General features: G+C 36.1%; 2 protein-coding genes across 2 annotated transcripts; one reads left to right on the forward strand and one right to left on the reverse strand.

Annotated features, from left to right (window-relative positions):
* Nucleotides 1-883: 883 nt before the first annotated feature.
* Nucleotides 884-14,092, reverse strand: LOC109042900 (uncharacterized). The gene is made up of 6 exons (XM_019059871.2): nucleotides 13,856-14,092; nucleotides 9,926-11,390; nucleotides 9,204-9,313; nucleotides 7,639-7,782; nucleotides 5,488-5,698; nucleotides 884-3,579 (listed from the first exon to the last, which is right to left on the reverse strand). The coding sequence occupies exons 1-6, from the start codon at nucleotides 13,943-13,945 to the stop codon at nucleotides 3,566-3,568; spliced, it is 2,034 nt and encodes a 677-aa protein (XP_018915416.2). The 5' UTR covers nucleotides 13,946-14,092; the 3' UTR covers nucleotides 884-3,565.
* A 124-nt stretch (nucleotides 14,093-14,216) lies between these two features.
* On the forward strand, nucleotides 14,217-17,894 carry LOC109042917 (elongation factor Tu). Its single transcript, XM_019059898.2, has one exon. It carries the CDS (start codon nucleotides 14,355-14,357, stop codon nucleotides 15,726-15,728), a length of 1,374 nt encoding a protein of 457 aa, XP_018915443.2. The 5' UTR covers nucleotides 14,217-14,354; the 3' UTR covers nucleotides 15,729-17,894.
* Nucleotides 17,895-18,026: the final 132 nt, after the last annotated feature.

An 18,026-nucleotide genomic window follows, 5' to 3' on the forward strand; every position in this document is an offset into this window, starting at 1 on the left:
TGAAGCTTTGCACTTTTCCGCCCGTAGAACCGAGAGGATTCGTATAAAGTTTTTCACGAAGAGCGACTCTTCCGGTAAAAGACACACGTTTTATGATCTATGTAAGTGAAAAATTGAAGGTGTAACAGCGATTTGAAAAAAATGTGAAATCCGCTATTTTTACTGAAAACACTTTTTCATGCATGAAACAAAGTCTTCAGGAAAGGTAAGGCTGGCGAAACGATTGAAATGAACCAAAAGTAAGTCAATGCTGAGTCATTTAACAAAATTGAACAAGAAACTAACGTTTGTAACTTTTACACAAAACAAGGCAAGAAATTCTAAATCAGTTAAAATCGTCGTCAACAATTCTGGCGAGGACAGTACTGATACGTATAATTTGAGTGTCAGATACAGCCATGGACGATGGGCGGGGCAGGTTAACGCAAGTGGGTTCAATCCCCATAGTGTCCTGCGCGCGGGCCGGGGAAAAACAGATTCACACATCCGCTGTTTTTACAAACAAACATGGTTTTCAGATCATATCTCGCCGAAAATTTCGCTGAAGTCTGGAGACTTAGAGCACATGCATTCTTAGAGGCTCTAGATTTCGAAAAAAAAAAGCGTTTGCCATAAAAAATGGGCGGATGTCAGCGACCGCTATGTTACATATATGTCCTCATATGTTCCTATGAGAGGCTAATGATCTCTAGTGGTATGCATCTCTGAAATACTCATTCTTATTTACTAGAAAAGCAAAGATCGGTACTTCAAAATCCATATACAAAAACACGAAAAGAATGAAAAAAAAAAAATGACAGATTACGGCCACTCACAAGTGCTTTCCGTCCTTTTCGACAACATGTTGGGCTTTCTCAAGTAATGCAATGAATCAAGTAAAATCTGAAATCAGGTATTCTGATTTTCAATAAGTATTGCAAACTTTTCCACCATACCTTACTCTTAAGAGGGAAAACTAGTTTACATTTCTTCAAAACTTCTTGAATTTTCCTTGGATGCTTGAAAAGTGCTCTGAAAATTTCAAATGACAAACTTGATTCGTGTTTCATCAAAGATATAAAGTTGGAGCGGAAATGTTATGATATATGATTTTAAAGTTTACGTGCAAAATTACTGCTGTTGCTCCCATCTTTTTATTTCTCGCCTTCTCAGATGTTACAGTAAAGGGGTGTGTTTTTCATTTAGTCAACATTCTTAATCCGTAAAAACACTGACAGTTTTTTTGACAAAGTATGGAACATTATTAAAAGGCAATGTACAAAAATAAGCTAGACAAGTACAAAATTGATTCTTTTCACACATAGCCACAGTTGATGTTTAATAAGTTTAATGCTTAGGGCTACATTTGATAAAAGCTAACTAAATTGAAGACTAGCAGTATATGAGTCTTCAAAGCGTTTTAAAAAGTCCTACAATAGACTTCAACAGCTGTGGACCTCCTTTATAGGTACTGAAGAAGAAAGTTACCTCACATGTCATAGAAAAGGGCAATGGACTAATGAAGAATTATGAGAGATGATGGAAAGAGATGGGGCGGGTGAACAATTATTTAGGGGCCACTCATAAAATAGATGACGCTTTAACGGCTTCAATTTTCCTGCCTACTGATCAGTTGTGTTTAACTTATTATAATTCTGTAAGTGAGGTTAATGGAGAGCCAAAAACTCTTTAAGAAGCCCTTTCTGGCGACGATAGTTTTAAATGGAAAATAGCTGTAAAAGAAGATTCTGTATGATTCTTTCTTGAGAGACCAAGCATGGACTCTTGCCAATCGTCCCTCAGATAGGAAACCTATTAAATGGAAATGGGCAAATTGGTGCAAATTATTGTCCATTAAAAAGCTTATATTCTTAGACTCTTTGAAAGTGTCCACATGTCGGAGAGAAAATCAATACCTGCACCTTTGATGTCTCTTTAAAATGATAGTAAAAAATCTGAGGAGCAAGACAAGGATAAATCACCGACTGAAATTGTGGACCTGACCAATATACCGTATGAAAGCTTTATTGGAGCACTAATGTGCTTAGTTGCAGGTTGATATAGCTTATAAAGTCAGCTTCCTTGGTCAGTTTGATAGCTGCCCTCAGCCAATTCACTGGTAAGATGCAAAACTTACATTGCGCTATTTGAAAGGGACTTAAGAGCTCAGTCTTGTCTTCAAGAAAACAGATATGCACATTACAGCCTATGCTGATGATACACTGGATATTTGTTCAAATTTGCTAATGCTTCAATCTCATGGTGCAACAAAAAACAGTTGACAGTTGCCCTATCGCCAACTGAAGCAGAATATACGAGTATAGTTGAAGCTTTAAAAGAAGCCGTATTATTTTACAATTTACATCATGAAGTGTTCAAGGTTAAAAGAAGTATTAATATTTCAACTTTGAATGATAATCAAAGTGCCCGAAAATTGGCATCAAATACAGCTGTTCATAATAGAGCCAAACACATTGATATACGTCTTCATTTCATTTGTGAAGCCACCAATAATGATGTCATAATGCATGAATACTCATCAACTGATCTTACGACTGCAGATGTTTTAACTAAAATTTTAAACAAAAAAAGCATGACTTTTGCGGTGAAAACATACTGCAACCAAGAAAAATTTTGTAGGCCCCTACAAGGAGCTCTTTCCTTTGTTTCATCCTCTCTTTAATCATTTGTTTATCACACATTATTGGATTAAGGAGGTGTATTGTAGGTAGTAATCCTACTGCCCAGTCTGCAATCTTTCCGTGTGACATCTGTGGTGTCCAAGCGCACTGGCACTTCTGTACTTACTCACTCTCTGAGTTGTCCATCTTCATTAGGTAGTTTGTGTCTTTTTAGTGTCAAGTTTACCTGAGTAAATATGTCTGTATTTCCTCTTTCGTCATCATTTAGTCCTTTTCTAACACATCAAAGTTACTTTTCTCCTAAAGATACGTGAGTAACAATAAAAGAAAAATACTTGACGGACATCTTGACTAACAAGAGAAAACTACCACTTATCGACTAAAACTGCAAATGATTCGTTCGAAAGAACACAAATTAAATTATTCTGTGGGCATTTCACACAGCTTGAAAACTTCAAAAAAGTCCTTGGCCTAGGGCGGTAACTTGGAAAAATTATACCATTTAATAAACTTAATAAATGATTAAATATATAAAATTACATTTAACATTTTGATCAAAATAATAAGAAATAACAACAAAATAAGGTTAGGATAGAGAAAGGGAATTTCATAGAATTGTCGGTGGTTGACAATAATACACATACTACCTTTCTAATTATTGTTTCACAGATGGGTATGTGGAACAATTTAAACCACAAATATACTTTAATTCCATGTTTTGCAAGCTTAAAAAAACAGGTGAGCTATACCTTGCAAGTATGTATAGCTAGGTGTAATACAGTGGAATTGAGAATGATCACACAGAAAATCCAACAATTTCCATTATATTAATTTAGTTAAAGGCAGAGGATGTAAAATCCATTGTTCTAACCTTCTTCGGCAAAATAGCGTTGTCAAATCATTTCATGGCGTCTTCGGGTTTTCCTGCGCCATGGCTTTAATTGCTATAACTTCTTGCCTGCAAAATAAAAAATTATGCAATTTAACAAATAAGTAGCAGTTAAATAAAAAATTCGCAAATTCATAATTTCGCTACACAAGACGGTTGTCAGAAAAACGAGGTCAGCTCATGACGTGCTCAAAATTTAAAACACCAAGGCAGTCTTTTTCAATAAAAAAAAAGAAGAAAGTTTCATTGAAAACTTCGCCTGCAGCCTCTGCTTGAGCACTCTTGCATGTCCTGCAACTTCTACAAGGTCCTATTCCTGTCGATAGTTACAAGTGTTTGCAAAACTCACTCAAGTTGCTGGAATACACAAATTCCTTTAAAATAAAACTAACAGTGCAATCAGTGGCAAGCCATCATAAGAAAGGCAAGCTTTGCTTGCTCTGAGGTTTCAAAAGAAAGAAGGAAATTACACCCATGAAATTTATTTAATTTTGGCCGAGTATAATTGACAAAAGGTGAAACGTGAGTAAACTGTGGTAAAAACAGAAGGGAAGGAAACGGAAATTCGCGAGAAACCACAAAAGAAAAAACAAAGCCAAGATGAAGGTGGCGTAGAGCGCTGCACGGCCAGAACAAAGCCCAATCCCTGTTTGGAGAATTGTTTTTTGTGGGCTGAAAAAAACGCCTGAACTCAAACGAGAAAAATCAAGTTGGAAGGAAAATGCCGTGTGCACAAAGTCTGAACGATCGATGCTCGATTGCAGCTCGCTTCCCTCGACCCTTGTTTCCATTGTGTTGCTGTTGCCTTCCATGAGCTCTATCGTTTCCTCTTTCCATCAATGTTGAGATTACTCCTTTCTGAGCTGGTGCCCTCCAATTCTACAACTTGGATCTACTTGGTGGTGAATGAGCAAGTCTCAATTGTATTTCAAACACAGAGAGGTGGTTCTTTTTGAAGCTAATATAAGTAATTAATACAGTGGACTCTCGATAATTCGAAAACCTCGTTGATTCGAAGGAAAGTCTATATCCCTTGAAAATCTCTTGATAATTCGAAGAAAATCAATGTATTTTTCTCCCCTCGCTAATTCGAAATTCTAAAGCTGGTGCGGCCCTCTACAATTCAAATTTGCGACGAAAATTCTCTCTGCAATTCGAAGTGTGGAAAGTAAATATGGTCCTCCCTCTATAATTCGAAATAAGACGGCGCATTCCCTCTACAATTTGAAGTAAACTGAAGACTACTTCCAAAAATAAAACTCTAGTATTTTAGGTTACTCTTGTGTGAGTAGAGTAATTAATAAAAATTAATACTTTTAAAATTAAATATAAATAATGAATAATTAATAATAACTTGGAGTAAGTTTTACTTCCGAAAAGAAATAAACTAATATTTTTGGTTCCTTTTGGCATAAATCCGTCCGTTTGTCCCTCTATATTCGAACCTCTTTAATTCGAAATTTCTCCACATAGAAGCTCTTTAATTCGAACTCTCTTTATTTCGAAACCTCGCTAATTCGAAGAAAAAGCCGTTTTCCTTCAATTTCGAATTATTGAGAGTTCACTGTAAAAAGCATTAAGCTCTTGGACTGGGACTACGAGTGCCTTGAATAAGTAGAAAACTGGGAGGTAAGAGAAAGCAGCTGATCCTCTGATGTTTGAAAACAAGATAAAAGGGAACAAAATGGATGAAAAAAATAGGAATGAGAGCGAGGGGTAACACTTTATTTTTTCAAGCCGTTCTATTGAATTCTATTCCTGAAATGGAGAAAAAAGAGATAACAGTGTATCCAAGCTTTAAAAATGCTTCTGCAGAGTCCCCTCTGAGAAGAGGGAGAGGGTTCACGCCACATCCCCCCCCCCCCCTCATGGCATTTGCTACAGCTTGCCCTATCACCAAACCCACCGCAACGAGCAGCTAAATGGTGATTTAATTTTTAGAAATTTTATCAAATGTTAACTTGATAAAAGACTTACCAAAAGGAATCGGTGGAGGAGTTGGGCACTGAAAATCAGAGGAGGTGCTTTGCGGAGAGGCAAAAAGAGTCTGCAAAGAATGCATACTGGAGGACAGGCGGCTCACATTTGGAGACGTCATTTTGCTACAGTGCCGAATATTGAGGTTTTGTAAACTGTTACAGTGATCAATGATTGATTCTATACTCCTGTCTGTTAGCTGCTTGCAACCCTGAATAATAAGAGATTCGTACTTCAAAGTCAAGAAAGTAATTGAAGAAAGTAGTCAAACAATCCACATGAATCATCAATTTTTTTTTTATCATCCAGCTGATTGAATGATTCTTGAATATGTTTCAAAAGCTACAAAGAAAAATCCATGATATCTATTTTAATACATAAAATTCATGTCAGATTAGTTGGAAGTGGTTTACTTACGACTGTCACGTACAAACCATTTTACATTTGTCTAGAGCGCTATTTCAGGTTATTGCAGGGCTGGGCAAGAAAGTGAAGGGTTTTTTTGCTTAGCTCCTCATGTTGGAAACGGCAGACGCAGTCTTCCAAATTCTCTCCGACGATTTTCCTGTCTCTTTATTCCTTCCCTGTCATTAAGCGGTTTTCCCCAGCCCAATTACAAAAGGCTGGGCTGGGCAAATACCGTCCCCCTCAAATGGAGCCCCTAATATATTTGATGGAGGTAGTGCCACCCTTGGTCAATCTTTTATTACTATTTAACCGCGGGGGTACAGCCGCTTAGGAACAGAAAATGAACAACCAAATTTCTGAGCCTAGTTCTCATACATTCATGGCTAGGCTATGGAAAAGCATACCTGAAAAATCTCGATTTTTCAAAATATCAAAAAAATGAATATTTCCTTCACTCTGACATTACTGAGTTACCAATAATTTGATGTTTTAGATTGGCTTTTTCTATTTTCTTGACCATGTCATGAAAACCTAAAGCATCTTCTAAACATTACTACATATTTCATGGCTACCTCAAAATCGATAGTATGGGAGTTATGCTTTAGGGGTTTAGTCTTCAACCGGTAAGCAGAACAGGTTTACAACAAAACCTGAAAGACATTTCACTCCATACAAAATTGCTTGGATTTTTCGCATTGAAAAAAAAACCTGATCAGCATTTTGGAGAGAGATTTTGAATGAAAATAATTCATAACACAAAATGCATAGTATAATAATTACGTTTCCATGACATTGAGCCACTAAACAAGATCTGAACTAGAGATAAACGTCACATATTTCCTATTCATAATCTTGCATAGAAAATAATTCACACAATGGAAAGTTTGATAGTCAATTTCTAAACAAGGTAATAGCAAGTATTTCGACGGTGTAAGTCGGCAATCACATAACTCGGTTTGCGACGTCGCAGACTTCCTGTCATACTTTATTTTTGAAATGGAAAACTACTCAACGGCAATTTTTTAAAACTGTCATGATTTTTCTTCTCAATGCGAAGAAAATTCTGCAAAAACTTCAAGAAATAATGTCGATTTGTTCTCCTTAAAAAAAAAATGATGTAGAGGCGGAGATTTTCAGACACCGCAAACGAGTTATGTGATTGCCGACTTTCACCGTCGATTTACAACATAGATCAAATGGAAGTTATATTATACAAATGTCATTTGTAACTTTGCCATAGAACCATGTTAGCTGTGAAAATTCATATCTTGTTTAGGAGTTGATTTCCAAACTTTCCGTTGAGCAATTCCTATTTATTGTAAAGTTTTGAAGAGAAAATATGCTGCTCAGTGTTTTAGTACATGTCTTATCTAGAGGCCCATGATAGTAGGAAATTTAAAGCTTTCAAGGTTACAATCTTCTAGAGGTAATTTTCTTTCTTGAATTAAATTTTTAATTACTATTGATTCTCTTCTATTTCATTAGCTTTTCTTTTCATTTCATTATGATGATCTTTCTAACCGACATTCAAACGCAATCATGTCCTCTAGTTACTCACTTTTACTTCAATCCTTGTAAAAGAAAGTTAAAACATCTACCAGTCTGTACAATGCTTTTGAAAATTACTCACAATCAGTGGTTTTGAAAATGGAAATTCATAAAAAACTACATGACACAATCTTAATAAAAATGTATACAAAATAAAAAGTGTTTCTGAAATCATACAAGCTTCTCCAGACCAACCTCTAAATTGAGAGTTTTTAATCTTCGTAATGATTTTGAAAGTAAGACCACTCCTTCATCAGTCAAGTTAAAGCATTCACAAAGAGTTATGGCTTCCAAACTTGGATTATGCAAGCCAACAAATTTGAGACCATGGTGAGTGATCTGAAATTAAGAAAGAGAAACATTTTCTTTTCAAAGAAAAAAATGCAGGATGACTTTTCTATTCCGGTCTGATCAAGAACTTAAAAAAAAAAAATTGGGTTCATAAGAAAGACTGACGTGTGGCCAGTAAATAAGGATTCCTCTGCTTAGAATTCAACCTTTTTCAGGAATCCATTACGTTTCTTTCGTTTTGCCAAGCTGCAGAACTTACTAATGTTTAGGTGAAAAATTCCATTTCTCAGCTGACCTGATGGTGCTGCTTTTATTAATGAATAGAATTGAAGCCTGCATTCCTTATTTAGTTTAAGGTGATTCATCCGCGATTCTTTGCACGGTAAAACTGGTGTATGATATATTGCATCAATTGAGTAAAAATCTTGGTAAATTTTGACTTTTTAGCCAAAACTTGGACAATAGCCCCTGTGTATGAACCTAATGAATCATTCCCGACCAAAAAGCTGCAAAATTCAGAGAGATAAAAGTAGAACTCTTCTGGGGAAAAAACATTGCATTCGATACAAAAGTCGACAACTGTATCAAATGCAACATTATTCTCCAAAACAAACCCTGCTTTTTCTCGATATTTTGCAATTTTGAATAAACTTTTGGAACTTTTGTTGAAAAACTTTTAAAAAACTTTTTGTTGAATAAACTCCCGCGCAGGCGCAGGGGCTATCATTCTCCTACTGATGCTGTAAATCTGAAACTGAGATGACTATTGAGCCGATCTTGGTCTCATTTTACAGCTTACATTATTCCTAATTCCAAAACAGGACATTTTATTTACTAAAAAAAGTGACAAAATTACAAGGATTTGAAAATAGGTGGTACAGCTGCTGCTTAAAGGTTTTTAATTATAATTAATTCCTACCAAACAGTATAATCATCAACTTTTAATTATCATTTCCCTTAAGTTGTCAGCCTGCTACTGGCAGTACGTATCATCACGACCAATATATTTTTGCATCCTTTCCTGTCATTTCTTTAATACCGTCTTCTGCACTTATTCCTTTGAAATCTTTTTGAAAACATTATTGACTGCTGCCTATCTTTTATCCAAAATGTTGGATCTACGGCCACAAAATGCTTTCAAGAGTGTCTTTGAAGGCTAAAAATCAGTAAGCATGTTTACTTTGTTCAAAAAACAATTAAAGACGCACAAATCTACACAGCAACTATGCAAACGGCGAGGGCGCCATTTTGTAGTGGTCTACCCAGGCGGAAATTTTCATCACTGCTCTTGGTCGGTTCTCTTTGCCTTCAATACTATAGTACCTACATCAATGGGACAGCACCTAAAAATTTTTGCCTGCATTGCGACAGTGTTTACATGTACTTTCTTCCCAGAAATTTTACTGGATACTTTTCAAGGCTTTTAACACTTGAAAAAACAAAGACCCTTGAAATAATTTTAAACATACCTGTTGACATTTGCTTAAATCTAAAATTTGCAGCTCTGGAAACTTGAAGGCATATTCAAGGCTTACATCAGTAATTTTGTTACAACCATTCAGATTCAACTCCCGTAGACCTGAAAACCAGATAAAAATATAACTATCAGAAAAAAATGAGATATTTACTAATTCTCCTAATTCTATCTGGAATTGCTTTGAGTGCCCTAATTTTTCTCAATTTAAACAAAATAATACTGAAAATCCATTAGTTTAATGGTATTCAATTGAAAAATTCAGAATCCTTTTGTCCAAAAGCAGGAAACTATACTGTTGAATGTTTCAGAAAAACATCTTTGGGTATTAGAAATAATTAACCCCCTTTTTTAACACATAATTTTTCTTTAATTTTAATAAGCGAAGTGTTAAACTGATGGGCTTTTTAATTTAGCTGCTACAATTCTCTCATCATATCAGGTTAGGTAAGAGTCCTCTGTGTGGAGCATCATTTTGCGAGCTTTCACTATCTTGTTTCTTCACCTAAATATACATTTTTCAAACTTCGCCAAATATAGAAATGAAATGGGAAAAAAATTCCCCGCATTTGTAAAGACATCCTTATGAACTCATTGAGGTAATATATTTGCCTTTTGGTTTAGTGGGGAAAAATATCAAGTGTCAGTGCTTTATAAAGAGCAATAAGTTAGTTTAAATAAGGTGAAAGGGAGAGGAAAAAATAGCTCTCTACGAACCTCTTAATCTGGCTAGAGATTTAACTTCTGATAGGTTCAGCTCACACATTTTTTGAACTGCTTTTTTACGTTTAGCATCTTTCATAATTTCCTCCTCAGCTCTACTGCCAAGTGAAATTCGTAGCGGATTTTCATCACGATGTTCCAGCTCCGGAACTCTACTTGATGTTGCGACGCTCATTCCGGTGAATCCAGCATCACTTACGTCATCACAGCCAGTGAGTTTAAGAACTCGGAGCCATATTTGATGCTGAAAAATTGCTTGCACTGATAAATCTGTTACTGCATTGAAACAATAGCTTAAATCCAAATGAACCAAATTCGGGAGACATTCTGCGAGTTTGATTATAGTCTGATCATCTACTAAACTCATTGAGGCCATTTTCAAACTTTTCAATGTTTTGTTTTGATTCTTGCATAAGCCATTTTGTACACCTTCTGATGTGACTGACTCACATTGAGAAAAATCCAGTTTCTCCAAAGATGTAAGTTTCCAAAAATTAGAAGCACCAAGATCCGTTATGGCTCGACAATTACGAACGCTGAGTTCCACTAACATCTTCAGTGAGTCACAAATACTGATAAGTGCTACGTCGGTGATCCGAGAACAACTGCTCAGGTCCAAAACTCGGAGGCTCTTTTGATGTTGTGTCAGGGCCAAAATTCCAGAGTTGCTAAGTTGATCGCAAGTGACTAGAGAGATACTTTCTAAATTGAGATTTGGTAAAGCTGCAACCTCTGTTAACGCAGTGCTGTCCACTAGGGTGCAGGTAAAATCAAGGCTCTTGATTGTCGGTGCTCTCTTGATTAAACATCTCAGCACATTACAGAATGTTAACACATTTTCTGAGGGAGCCTCCTCTTTTTCTAAGACATGACTAGAGTAAAATTTTTTGTATAAACCAGGATGAAATGATATTGGACAGACAGCTAAAGACAACATTTCAACATTTGGAGCGATGGCAATAAATCTATTGAAAAGTGCATCCGACAAATAACGATTAGTAACAATTTTAAGATTTTTTAACTTGGCCAGTCTGCCTGACAAAGCACTCAATGTTGCAGCATCATCAAATAGTCTTCCAGACATTAGCAGCTCACTGCAGCATTCTAATTCTAATGTTTCCAGATTTGGACAAGCCATCAGTATATTTACAAATTGTCTTTCAACAATATCACATCTATTGATTACTAAGGAATGAATTTCAGGACCCCTTTCTTCCCAAAAATTAGACATCTTCAGACATATTTCCAAATCTGTAAAGACGAAATGGTGATACAGTCTTGAACTGTTCCTGATGATAGTCAAAGGCGGCGCGTTGTCTTGAAGTGTGACATGGTCAAAAATGACCACTTGCCGCCAGACAAAACAAGGATCTAGAGACGCTTCTAACCACAGATGATTGACTAGTCCAGCACATTTTCGGTCAGAGTATGGTAAAAATTTCAAAATGTGAGTGATGACCTGAGAAAAAACAGAAAATATTGAAAAATGTAAAAACTTTTGTTGGTACCTAATGCTAAAAGTAGGATTTGGATAATTTACTAATGAATTAGTACGCTGTGTTCTTTGATATGCATTTGTGTTATGATGTGCAACTGAACCATCCACACATCATCGAGCATATCGACGGTGTAAGTCGGCAATCACAAAACTCGTTTGCGGTGTCTAAAAATCTCCGCCTCTATGTTATTTTTTCAAAAGAGAACAAACTGACATCATTCCATGAAGTTTTTGCTGAATTTCCTTCGCACAGAGAAGAAAAATCACGGCAGTTTTGAAGAATTGCCATTGAGTAGTTTTCCGTTTAAAAAATAAAGTATGACAGGAAGTCTGCGACGTCGCAAACCGAGTTATATGCTTGCCGACTGACACCGTCGATATGATTCGATAAATTATGTTTTAAGTTTTGTCATACATAGGTCAGGCTGGTATATCGATGGTAAAACTGGAGAAATGCGTATCTCGCATTACAGACTTCCTGTCATACTTGATCTTCTACATGGAAAACTACTGAATCATTCTTTAAAAATGTCAGTGATTTTTCTCCTCTTTATACATTTCTTTCTTTTCTGAGAAAACTTCAAGCCATATGTAATGTTGATTTGGCCTCCATTTCAAAAATAAAATATTAGGGGAGATTTGGAAATAGTACCGTGACCGAGATATGCATTTTTGCAGTTTCACCGTTGATTATGTTCTTATATATTAGTATATGAACACATAAAAAATAAGGCTTGCAAGCAACATCACTGCTAAAGTCCAAGAACGATCGATGAATGACCGAGGGTAATGTGACGCTAATTGTGCCTACAAATACCAAAGCCAACTGATAATGAAAGTCAAAAGGACTGTCAACTGTTAATTGGACGTTTTTATGCTGCGAGGAATAGGTTGTACACAAACCTAATGCACAGAGTTCCTTTTGGCATAAATACATCGACTCATCTGATGCAAGCTATGGATGCCCTCAATTTTTTTTTTTTTTTTTTTTTTTTTTTCAGATGCTCTCAATACTACTACTTACCTAGATTTCATGAGAGATGAACGGTCCTATCCCCTCTCCTCCTTAAAAAATTCCTAGCCTCGTCACATGCATGCTTCCCAAACGATACGGTCATACAAAAGTGAGGATCTCGGTGGAATAAGGGCACTTATCGGGAAATGGCGTTTCAAGATACAAGCATGAAATTTTAACTTACTGAACTGTGCTATATACTGTAAGTACCTACTTAATGATTTATACATGCGGGTTTTCCCCTATTTTTTTTTAACATTAAGATTGATGATTATGCAAAACAAAGATATATTGATCAATTTAGTTGACCCACAAAGTTCTAGACAATGGCACAAAAACTTAAGAGCTAAGTACGCAAGAATAAAATTATTCTTGCGTTTTATGATTTCTTTGACGAAATTTATCTTAAAATATTGCTTATTTAGGCAATTCTTGTCAAAATTTATTTCACTCAGGAGCTCCAAAAATTCATTCAATGACCATTCAGGAGCCTCTTGTTGCCAACTTATTCACAGCTTGAAGGATTTTTACATTTTAATTTGTGTCGAATATCTTTAGACCTCAAAGTAAGAAAATTACTGAAAAAAGTAGAAAAAGTTTTCATTCTACTAGCACTACTTACATTTTCAACTTGTCTTCGCCTTGTGCCCATGTCTCATGCTTGTCCGCTCAGCCCTCTGCATAGAGCCCGTTTCAAATGTTCAAAGTGGAGCTGTCAAAGTGGCGCTGCGTGGGGTCACATGACTCTCAAAGATTGTCTGGCCGACAATCTTTGGGGGCAATTGAGGGTCACGTGACGCCACTATGAGAGCTCTACTTAGATCGTAGAATATGGGCTCAGAAGTAAACAGATGGAGATACCATAGAACAGAAATTTCCCCTGTCTCATATGAGTATCCAATCTATCTTGAATTTTCCATGGACTTTCTTCGAAATATGAGGAAAATTTTAGGGCTTTTTTTAGGTAATGTAGCACTACCTCAAAAGTTCCCTTATCTTATTCCACCCAGGTCCTCAATATTCACTTAAATACTTATTCTCAAGCTAGCTTGTTCAAACTAAACGAAACAGTTCTTTCAACAGGACACGAGGCTAGTTTGTGCGAGAGGTGACTTCGATCCATGAAGCAACAAATCACTTCATGCTTTCAAAGACTGCTAATCAGATGGTGATCTCACTGATCTGAAACAATCATTCCATAATCTGATTGGAGTCAAGTCTCAAGAAACACTTCTACGAACTTGGAGACCTTATATTTTCTGGAAGCAGGGTTTGTGGAGACCTTTAAAATTGTTCATCCAGTAAATTATAGTAGTGTTTTTATAATATTCATAAAAAAATACAGGAAAGGCACAGTAAGTTGTTAAAAGTGAAACCTAATTAAAGATTAAAAACCTGGTAATTTCCATACCTCCACTGGCAAGGCTGGTAACTCGGGTGGTTCTAGGCACAAGTCATTGTGTGATTCCTTTGATTGTGGCACTAACTCATTATCTGGCATGATGGTGGGAATTTAGAAAAACGTCATTACTTAAAAAACATTGAAATAAGTAAATAATTCAATATTGGAACAAGCAATTTCACAGACAATTGCACAGACCCATTCTCTAATATTTTGATATTTGATATCGTTATCAGATACTTTTTGGACTGATCAGCTGATTGATATGGTAAATCACCAACGGCATCTGTGTGACATTTGCTCAAAGTAGATTTCGTTCATATTCTTACAGAGCGCGCTTCCTGTTTCTCATTCTAGTTCGCCACAACAATTAGGTTATGTTGTTGTTATTGTCTCTTGATAAGTGATAGCATGGTGATGTTCCATGAATTGGAATTTATTTCTCTAAAATTATGATGTAAATTTTATTATTTCATTTTTTTTCAATGTCACGGTAAAGTTTCCAACCATGTTTAGTCTTATTCAGAAGCTTTTCTATGTGTGTCCTCATGTCAGTGCCCAGAAATTATTACTATCATGTGAGAGGAAAAGTTTGCGTGCATCGTGTAAAAGTCTAATACATTTAAGTGGAAAATCTTACTCTTCCAAAACTAGTGATCTCGAAAATTGTAATGTTGGAACGGTAGGCCATGTTGATCATGGTAAAACTACGCTTACATCTGCTCTAACCAAATATGCATCCAAAAAAGGCCTTGCCAATTATGTGGCGTACGATCAGATTGATCAAGCTCCCGCCGAGAAAGCTAGAGGTATAACTATTAACATAGCTCATGTTGGATATCGTACTGAGAAAAGACTTTACTCTCACACGGATTGTCCAGGACATGCGGATTTTGTAAAAAATATGATTTCCGGTGCTTCACAAATGGATGGTGCCATCGTTGTAGTTTCAGCAACAGATGGTCAAATGCCTCAGACTAAAGAGCATTTATTCTTGTGCAAACAAATCGGTGTCTTAGACTTAATAGTATTTATCAATAAGGCAGATCTCGTTGACTCCGACATGTTGGAATTAGTCGAGCTCGAGATGGGAGAGCTTTTAGTTGAATTTGGTTTCAGTGATAAAACACCAATGATACGAGGGTCAGCTTTGCGGGCTCTAGAGGAGGACACCTCTGAGCTAGGGGAGCCAAGTATTCAGAAGTTACTAGATACAATGGATAATTATTTTAAAGTACCAGAAAGGAAAGTAGATGCTCCTTTTCTAATGCCGATTGATAATGCTCTCTTGGTGCCTGGCCGAGGAGCTGTTCTCATTGGTACAATTTTGCAAGGTAACATTAAGAAAAATGAACCTCTTCTCTTAGTTGGTTTTGGTGAAACTTTAAGCACAACATTCTCAGACATACAAGTTTTTAAGCAGTCTGTAAATTCCGCTGCTGCAGGAGACCACATCGGAGCTCTATGTAGAGGCATTAAAGCTAAGAATGTTAAGAAAGGCATGACTCTGTGTAAAGAAAAATCAGGTTTACCAATAACCAATGTATATCATGCTAGTTTATACTTGTTGACGGAGAAGGAAGGCGGGCGTACTAAACCTATTAAGTGTAAATTTGCCGCCAATATATTCTGTCATACTTGGAATTGTCATGCAAGGATCGACTTTCCACCTGAAAAGGAGTTTTTGATGCCCGGAGATTACGCTACTGTTCGCTTAACGTTAATGTACAATATGATCATGCCCGTGGGTACCACTTTCGCTTTTCGAGAGAGAGGTTGTACAGTCGCAACAGGGAAAATAACTAAAACTTTGGATCCAGTGCATGTCCCCAAACTGAATTTAGGAAATTTGAAGATATCTGTAGAGGCCTCAGAATTTTAAGATGATTTTCTCATGTAACCATAACTAGTATCTTTCAATGTTTACCCATGATTAACCCTGGGCAGGAGAAATGGACAATTCCATATCACTTTTTCCAAGTTTGTCTCTGTTTAATTTTTTCTTCTTATATGTTGAATTGAATGGACCACTAGACGAGGTACGAATTTCAGCATTCTGATACATGTTTCTCAACCGAAATTTCACGTAGAACACGATGCGCACAACAAAAATCACTGAAATCAACTCCTTACAAAGATATTTAATGATTCTTGATACGTGAATTCAAACCACCCGCTTATGAAAACTCAATGCTCTACATGATTCACATCGCGCGCTAAATGTTATCATGACAGTCTCTTCGATATAGAAATCTGACAACCTCAATCTTGACGCTTTGGTTCAGTTACAGCAAATTGCTTATAGTTTGAACAACACATGGTGGGAAATGAAGTCTGCTCGATTGAGAGGCTTGCTGAAACCATTGTGGTGCGCGATTTGACTCACGTAGAGCTTTGAGTTTCTTGTGAGCGGGCCTTTCAAATTCCTCGTAACCAATGTGAAATAAAAACGTTAATATCTTCGTTAGGAGTTGATTTCAGTAATTTTCGTTGCGCGAATCGTGTTCCACAAATTCTGGTTAGGAAAAATGTATTAGAATGCCTAAATTTGTACCTTGTCTAGTGATCCATTATGACACTACCATGATGAACTCCTCAGTTTGAATCATAAATTAAGCGTCGTAATATTTATTTAACCAGTTACTTGGGATGTATCATACATCTCTCCGAAAAATTTCTTAGCCATTACAGAAATCATGTGGAGCAAGTCTGAAACTAACTCCAAATCTCACCTTACTCTTCTTAAGCTGAACTTGAGTGGCCTTCGAAAAATAGGTTGATTTGTATACTTCCTACCAGCTGAGTGCGCTGTCTAGCGACTATATTCTGCGATAATCAGGTGGCCATGATTTGGTCAATTCTCAACTTCCGCCTACATCATGCGAATTAAAAATATGTTTAATTATTAACTTCATAAATTGTAATTATTGCAGCCACTATTAGAGCTGAGCATGAGAGGCATCTAAGAAGACTTGGAGTTAAAGTTAGACTTGAATAATTTATTTTGTATTTCAAAGAACTCCTTTTTGTCTCCTGTCTCACTGTACCTACATATTGTGTCCTCAAAAAGTTCATAAACCGATTCTCACGATTTCATTATGTTTAAGTCCAACATTAAGAATGTATCACTTTTTCTATGCACATAACTTGTAAAGGAAAACAGCCACCGAGCTGAGAACACAAATATGGGAAGACCCTCTCTTTTCACTCATTTCCTATTTAATGGTAATTCAGATCTTTCTTGAAGAATCTTATGTACAAGTGAAACAGTAATCTTAAAGGGTGCCAATCTCAGGTTGTGTTAGTAATATGTGATGGGATTTATTGAGATAAAAAGGAGGAGAAAATAAATTCCCTTTTTCTTTTTTACCTTTAGAGGTTGTCTTCAGAAGAATTGAATGTCAAATCTGAGCAACCTGACCATTTTGTGAACGTGTGAATACACTTGGCAGATTGTATAATTAGGTATCATTTTATGCTCCTGATAGTTTCTGCATAAAAATATGTGAAACCCCTCCTTCTTTAACAGTCTTCAAAATTCGCAGCCGAAGAGCAATAGGAAACTCTCTGAATAAGTTGATCAAATATATTAGTATTACGTATTGTCTGTGGTAACGAACATGTCCCTTTTAACTGAAGTAACTTGGCAAACTGTGAACTGTCAGCTCAATGAACTAATTTTATCGCAGTTGAAACTGGTTCAACAAAATAAAAAATGAGATGACTTGAATTGACAGTATTTCAGTTTGTCTGGCCTTCAGCGGGAGTTGGACAAAGCGTTAGGCATTATCTCGATGCTTGTGACTCTTAAGCTGTAACAAATGATAATACATGAGGATATGAAGGAGGACTATGAGCTTATTAGTACAGACTTGATGAGTTTTACAAGAATTGACAAAATTAATTTACTATCACTGAAGACATTTTGAAAATACCATGTAAAATGTAATCCTAACTGAAATGATCTAAATTGTTGAGGCAATATTTATTTTTGTCACTTGTGTTATTACATTTTTTTGAAAAATAAATTTGAAAAATTAATTTATAAGTTGGTGGGTTCATTGTCCCTTCATCCCTTCTTTCTGACCGAGTTTTTAATGAATGAATTATAATCATTCTCATTTTCAGTGATAGTTAACAACATGAAAATGTAACTATACGACATGTCATAAAGAATTAA

This window comes from Bemisia tabaci, chromosome 6 (genome assembly GCF_918797505.1).
Source record: "Bemisia tabaci chromosome 6, PGI_BMITA_v3".
NCBI classification, from domain to species: Eukaryota; Metazoa; Arthropoda; class Insecta; order Hemiptera; family Aleyrodidae; genus Bemisia; species Bemisia tabaci.

Coding starts and splice junctions, on each gene's coding strand:
- LOC109042900 (XM_019059871.2), bottom strand. CDS start 13,945: ATGCCAGATAATGAGTTAGTGCCACAATCAAAGGAATCACACAATGAC. Junction 11,391..13,855: donor TACCAGCCTTGCCAGTGGAG/GTATGGAAATTA, acceptor GTTTTTTCTCAG/GTCATCACTCACATTTTGAA. Junction 7,783..9,203: donor ATTTAAGCAAATGTCAACAG/GTATGTTTAAAA, acceptor TCTTAATTTCAG/ATCACTCACCATGGTCTCAA.
- LOC109042917 (XM_019059898.2), top strand. CDS start 14,355: ATGTTTAGTCTTATTCAGAAGCTTTTCTATGTGTGTCCTCATGTCAGT.